At 47.3% G+C, this 6,861-nt stretch overlaps 1 protein-coding gene across 1 annotated transcript; it reads right to left on the bottom strand.

Moving 5' to 3' along the window:
- Positions 1-2,316: 2,316 nt before the first annotated feature.
- On the bottom strand, positions 2,317-2,773 carry EMH_0027700 (uncharacterized protein; the record flags this gene model as incomplete). The annotated part of the gene is made up of 2 exons (XM_013494068.1): positions 2,317-2,484; positions 2,633-2,773. 2 exons carry the CDS (start codon positions 2,771-2,773, stop codon positions 2,317-2,319), a joined length of 309 nt encoding a protein of 102 aa, XP_013349522.1.
- Positions 2,774-6,861: the final 4,088 nt, after the last annotated feature.

Below are 6,861 nucleotides of genomic sequence, written 5' to 3'. Positions count from 1 at the left end.
GCAACAGCAGCAACAACAGCAACAGCAAGAAGAAAAGCAACAGCAAGAGCTTCACGAGCAGCAGCAGCAGCAGCAGCAACAGCAGGAAGATAAGCAACAGCACGAGCACCACGACCAGCCACACCAGCAGCACCAGCAACAGCAGCAGCAGCAGCAGCAGCAGCAGCAGCAGCAGCAGCAGCAAGAGGAGCTCGAGGAAACTCGGCTTCTTCGGGTGTATGGGGAGCTCTCGCCAGATATATTTTGTCAGTTTTTGCGGCTGCGTAGAGAACTGCGGCTGCATGATAAACACTTTCATAGAAAAGCTGAACTCGTAAACCCTAAACCCTAAACCCTCATAAACCCTCATAAACCCTCATAAACCCTCATAAACCCTCATAAACCCTCATAAACCCTAATAAACCCTAATAAACCCTAATAAACCCTAATAAACACTAATAAACAATAAGAAAGAATTGGGGTTTTATATATAATAAAGTATAAGATAAATTTAGTGATGCTCATGAAGCATCCTTGCTGTTGCTGCTGATACTGTTGCTGCTGTTGCTGCTGTTGCTGCTGCTACTGCTGCTGCTGCTGCTGCTGCTGCTGCTGCCTTTCTTCCGGTTACTACAGCACTCACCAACGCACACACTAATTTCTGCTTCTACTTGTATGCATATACAACTGCTGCTGCTGCTGCTGCTGCTGCCTCTGCTGCTGCTGCTGCTGCTGCTGCTGCTGCCTCTGCTGTTGCTGCTGCTGCTGCTGCTGCTGCTGCTGCTGCTGCAGGTGGTGGTTACAAAGTGTGATATGCTGGAGCGGCAGCCGCTGCTTGCTGCTGATTCTCTCCACCACCGCATGCAGCATTTCTTCCCGCATATACCAGTACTAGGTAAACCCTAAACCCTAAACCCTAAACCCTAGGTGTAAACCCTAAACCCTAGCTGGCCTTGCTGTAAACCCTAAACCCCTTCGGCAAACAATAAACCCTACAACCTAAACCCTAAACCCTACCCGTGTACTCTAAACCCTATCAGTATACCATAAACCCTAAACCCTAACGACAAACCCTAAACCCTAAACCCTAAACACTGTGTAAACCCTAATCCATCAACCGTATGGGTAAACCCTAAACTCCAAACCGTAAACCCTAATCTCTATGGATAAACCCTAAACCCTAAACCCTATATGTTTGTGTTCCATCGTGGGGGGAGACATCATTTTGCTGCTAAGGCTGCCGTTGCTGCTGCTGTTGTTGCTGCCGTTGCTGCTGCTGTTGCTGCTGCTGCTGTTTCTGTTTCTGCTGCAATTGGTGCTGCTGTTTTTTCTCCTGTTGCTGCTACTGCTGTTTCTGTTGCTGCTGCTGCTGGGTGTGTGCTGCAGCTGCTTCTCCCCGCTTCGGTTTGGGTTGTGCTGCAGTTGCTGCTGAATTGTACAGGCTGCTGCAGCAGCAGCGACAGCAGCAGCAGCAGCAGCAGCAGCTCGAACCCATAAGACGTTCAACTGTTAACCTAGAGGAAACAGCTCTGGCTCTAAACCCTAAACCCTAAACCCTAAACCCTAAACCCTAGATATGAATGCAGCTGATGCTGCAATCCTTTCTACAACAAACAACGACTGCACTTGCTGCTAATACCTTTCCTCTCTTTGCTGCTACTGCTGCTGCTGCTACTGCTGCTGCTGCTGCTGCTGCTGCTGCTGCTGCTGCTGCTGCTGCTCTAAAGAGAGAAAATTTGAATCCCTTGACGCCCCCAAGGCAAACCAAACCAACGACAGTCCTGTGGTGCTGCAGCAGCAGCAGCAGCAGCAGCAGCTGCTGCTGCTGCTGCTGCTGCTGCTGCTGTTGCTGTTTGCAGCCGTAGCTGCTCCTGCAGCAGCAGCAGCAACTTCTGCTGCTGCTGCTGCTGCTGCTGCACTTGTTGCTGCTCCTGCAGCTGCGCCGACGAACTTCGATCGCCGCTCTGTGTGTTTCTTTGTATTTGTTTCGCTGCACCAAATAAATAAATTTATTTTATTTTATTTTTTATTTTATTTATTTTATTTATTTTATTTATTTTATATAATTAATGTATTTATTTTATTTATATTTAATTTCAACCTTTTTTTGCAGCTTTGCTGCAGCTGCATATACACCGCATCCACAACAGGTAGAAAGGAAACTGCACTCCTGCTGCTGCTGCTGCTGCTGCTGCTGCTTCTGCTGCTGCTTGTGCTGTAGCTGCTGTTGCTCCTGCTGCAGCAGCAGCAGCTGCTGCTACTGCTGCTGGTGCTGCTGCAGTTGCTGCTGCACCTGTTGCTGTTATTTTCCTCCAAGTGCTGCAACTGCTGCTAATTTTACAGCATCTGTTGCTGTTCTTGCTGCTGCTGCTGCTGCTGCTGCTGCTGCTGCTGCAGCCACTGCTCATCTGCCCCCTGCTTCTGCTGCTGCTGCTGCAGCAACCACTCCCGCCGCCGCTGCTGCTGCTGCTGCTGCTGCTGCTGCTGCTGTTGTCTATGGTTGTCCTCTGGTGATAGCTAACTCGAAATCTGCGGTTGTTGCTAGCCTGCGGTAGTATACAGCATCGTGTGTTTGTGGTTTTTGTTTCGTTGGGTCTATATGCATAACAACAACAAAGAGAGAAGCTTCGTGCTGCTGCTGCTCCATCCTTACCATTCCTGCTGCTGCTGCTGCTGATCCTGCTGCTGCTGATCCTGATCCTGCTGCTGCTCCTGCTGCCCCTCCTCCTGCTGCTGCTGCTGCTGCTGCTGCTGGACGCACCCACAAACGGAATGCTGCAGGAATATCGTGCATCTGGCAGGCGGGGGGGAGACTGAGTCTGGCGACAGCAGCTTCAACAGCTGCTGCTGCATCTGCTGCAGCAGAAGCAGCCGAAGCAGCAGCAGCAGCAGCAGCACCAGGTAGAGCAGCAGCAGCAGCAGCAGGAGAAGAAGATACTGGACCCCCTATTAGTATTTCACTGCGGGTAACAAACACACGCGGGCTGTATGTAGCATGAAACCTCCACATACACCTGGCGACTTCTTTAAATTCAAATAAAGATGAATGCATGCTGCTGCTGCTGCTGCCGAAGGCTCCTCCTGCTGCTGCTGCAGCAGGATAAGGTAGAGTATGTGGGTGCATGAAAGGACCAGAAGCAGCAGCAGCAGCAGCAGCAGCTGCTGCAGCAGAAGGTAGCATCACTGCATCCGTCCAGTGTCTAGGGGGATCGCAGTTAGTTTTATCACCAAAGAACTCATAAATTTTTCTCGGTGTAGACTGCACAGTTGCGCCTATAATATATTGTTCTTTTTTAAAGTTTTCTACAAAGAAAGGTCTTGGTGGGGTTGTACAACACTCACAATATGAACTAAGAGGAACCGAAGAAGTTTTTATATCAACTGATCCAGCTACTCTTCTTGCTGTTGCTGCTGCTATACGTATAGGATTCCAAGAGAAACGTGGGCTATTTTCTAAGAAAAAAACTAAAGAATTACTGCTAGGTCTACACATAACCTCTATAGAACCCCATTTCAGGTCATCCCATTCCCCCTCTGTTAAGCTTGAAACTAAATATTCTGTTCTGCATCTCTCGTAATCTAAATGTGAATAAGGTAATAAAACATATGGTGTCACACAATTATATGAAGATACAGGGGCCCCAGGGGGGCCCCCTGATCCTACTATACCACCACCACCACCCATCATGGGGGGGGAGGGGGCCCCGGGGGCCCCCCCCAAAGAGGAAACTCCACCGCCGCCGCCTAATGCAGAAACACCAGAACCTGATATTCCTCCTACAATACCTCCAGTACCCATCACACCACCAGTATAAATATTACCACCATAACCACCTCCTGACGAGCCTGGTGGGGGGGGTTGCTGCGGTGGTGTTGTTGATGGGGGCCCTCCCCATACACCTGATGCTGCGTGTGCATAGAGTAATGTTTTATTATATTCGGAATTTATTGGTGATAATATTATATTTAATTCAATTAATATAGAATATATAAAAATAAAACGAAAAAACCAAAAAGAATATAATCGAGCCCAACCCCGTTTCAGAGCCATCTTGTTGAATATCTGAATATCCTGCGTCTCGCTTTCTGCTTTCTCTCCCTTTTTGTACTTTTTTGTTTGCGGTAAATATATTAATAAATGAAATAATAACAAAATAATAAAAGAGAAAAACAACAGAAGAATGATCGCTCCTTCGATCGAACCACCCACGCCGCTGCAATGGCGACGAGAACGAGAGAAGAGGGTATTGTAATTTAGGGTTTAGGGTTTAAGGATTAGGGTTTAGGGTTTAGGGTTTACGTCTTCCTCTTCACATTCAAAAAATAACACAAAAATACAAACAATACACAGAAAGCAACCCACTGCTGCAGCAACAGAAGCTACAGGAGGCCCCGTGGGAGCCGCTTCCAGCTCCCTCCCCTCGCAAACCCTAAACCCTAAACCCTAAACCCTAAACCCTAGATCTTAAACACTAAACCCTCATTTGTTCATGGCTTAATAACTCAACTTTTCTTGCATAAAATACAGCTAACAACGAGCTTCCTCCACACATTCGCTTTCCGTTCCTCTCTACCGCCGCCTAGCGACCGCCGCCTCTGTTTCTTGAACTCTAAACCCTAAACCCTAAACCCTAAACCCTTCATACTGAAAAGCATAGCATCATATGTACGCACACTTCACTATAACTCTTATAAGGTCTGCTAAATATTATTTTCTTGTTTCTCCTATAAGCACCAGCATTCAATAAAACCCCTGCCGTGCATACGATCGTAGCTGATGCCCCCCATGCAAGCGGAGGTGCCTGTACACCCCAACCACTTGTTTCTGCTTGAACTAAGACTGTAGAAAATGCTTAAACTCTTGTGTGACCCTCAGCAGCCAGCCCGCATGCACCTAAAAGTACTACCGGTAGCCTTCATCGCCCCACCACAGTAAGAAGCACACACCCTCGTATACAAGCTCTCCCAGCGGGGGTTCTCTGTGCTGAGAGAAGTGCTTTTGCTGCGCTTGCTGCTGCTGCAACTCGTGTTGTTTCTGGTGTTTCGCCTGGTCCTCCTGCTGTATCTTTTGCTGCTGCGTCTCTTGCTGCAATGCTTCTTGCTGCTGAGCCGCTTGCTACTGCATCACAGCTTCGTGCTCTGTATACTGAGACAGTACAAGTAACAGCCAGCGAAAGCATTCACTATCTTTTCGAGCCGTCGGCGTGTTGAGAGATCATTGGGGGGATCATCGATGCCCCGTCGCATCGATTCCCCCCATATACACCTCAACAGAGTGCTTTCTGTATGCTGCTTTCTCTCCCTTCTCTGTCTTCTACAATATTCTTTGGTTTATATCTTGGTGAATTGAACAGCATGAAACTTCTATAGCAGAGTAACCCCACTTATATCCTAATTGAGCTTGCATTTTATTATCGATTCCCCTGTGGTCTCTGTCGTTGCCAAAGAGAAGTCGCAGTGGATACACCAATCAGTAAACCGGTAAGTTGCGGTGTATAGTTTCAGTGTAAAACAACAAACAAACCCAATTCTATGCAAGTATCAGGGGAAAATATTTCAACTCGTGGCCGTTGGGTTTAGGGTTCAGGGTTCAGGGTTTAGGGTTTAGGGTTTAGGGTTCAGCTAATCAGCATACATAAGCAGAGATCTAATATGTGGCAGACTTGTATGGATGAATAGAAACGCATCGCCTGGGGCCTCGTGCGTTTCCTTTTTTTGTGTCTGTTTCCCTGGCTAAGCTGCACAATTGCTTGCTCATCTAACAGCCTGTCTCACCTTATCTCCCATCAACTGTGAATTACGTTCCCCTGCTTACTGCAGAAGACGGTACATGCATTGCTTGCTGCTTCCCCTCAGCTTTCAGCACGGGGGCTTCGCAGGCTGCCGTCTCTGTTCTTTCTTCCTTCTCGTCCTCTTCTGAGAGAAGCTGAGATTCACAACTCTAAGATTATAGGTTCTATCTGTTGGTCATCTCCACAGTGTTCGTCTTTTTTTCTGAGTTAGAGCGGTGGAAAAACTGCCGGCATTTCAACATTTCAGTGTTCAAGTATTTCTTCATCTCGGCGAAATTCACGATTTCACGATTTATGATTTAATTTCTTCTCCGTGGCTGAACCACCTATGTTTTGCATCAGTTCAGGGAACAGCCGTGCAATATGCAATTACAAAAGGTACAGAAGGTCCTACCCATACATATATATATATATATATATATATATATATATATATATATATATATATATATATATATATATATATATATATATACGGTGTATTGAGAAGGAGAAACTACACCTTCAGAGTGAGAGGAAACCTCTCCAATGCAGCGCATCGCGACGCCCGAGATGTTTGCGCCGTGGTAAAGGCAGAAGCATTATTCATTAATTTTCGTCTAAAAGCACATTCAGCAAAATATGAGGCAGAAACTGCATTCGTTCAGCCACAGAAAAACGAGCCCGTCAGCCGCTGCTCGCCTCCTCTCTGATCACTGTTCAAGACGGTAAGCAGTTGAATTCTCTACGAAAACTTTTGCGGGAAAAGAAGAAGAAAGTCGTCTTCATGTTTTTCATAGAGTGCCTTCACGATCGATCAACGATAAACAAATACCCACCCAGGTCCTCAGCTGGACTGTGGCGTTCGCTGCTCGTGGCTCCCTCACTTAACCGTGTGGCGCTACCAAGTGTACGGATTGTTCTCTATCTTAGCATAATATTATAAAGAGCTGCTAGAGAGAGTCAAAAGCTTAGAGGTAGGAGGCCCCCAAGAGCCGCTGGCAATCGCTCAAGCCCCCAGGGCTCCTGGGTACACCAGCACAAATAGCTGGGGATGCCCTTCATGAGTTTCCGCATACTTTGCTGCAGCTATTGCTGCAAGAAAACCCCG

The sequence above is a fragment of the Eimeria mitis genome, genomic scaffold (genome assembly GCF_000499745.2).
Source record: "Eimeria mitis Houghton genomic scaffold, Emh_scaff1020, whole genome shotgun sequence".
Taxonomy (NCBI): domain Eukaryota; phylum Apicomplexa; class Conoidasida; order Eucoccidiorida; family Eimeriidae; genus Eimeria; species Eimeria mitis.
Note: the sequence above shows the minus strand (reverse complement) of the source record. Positions and strands in the feature narration are given on the sequence as shown.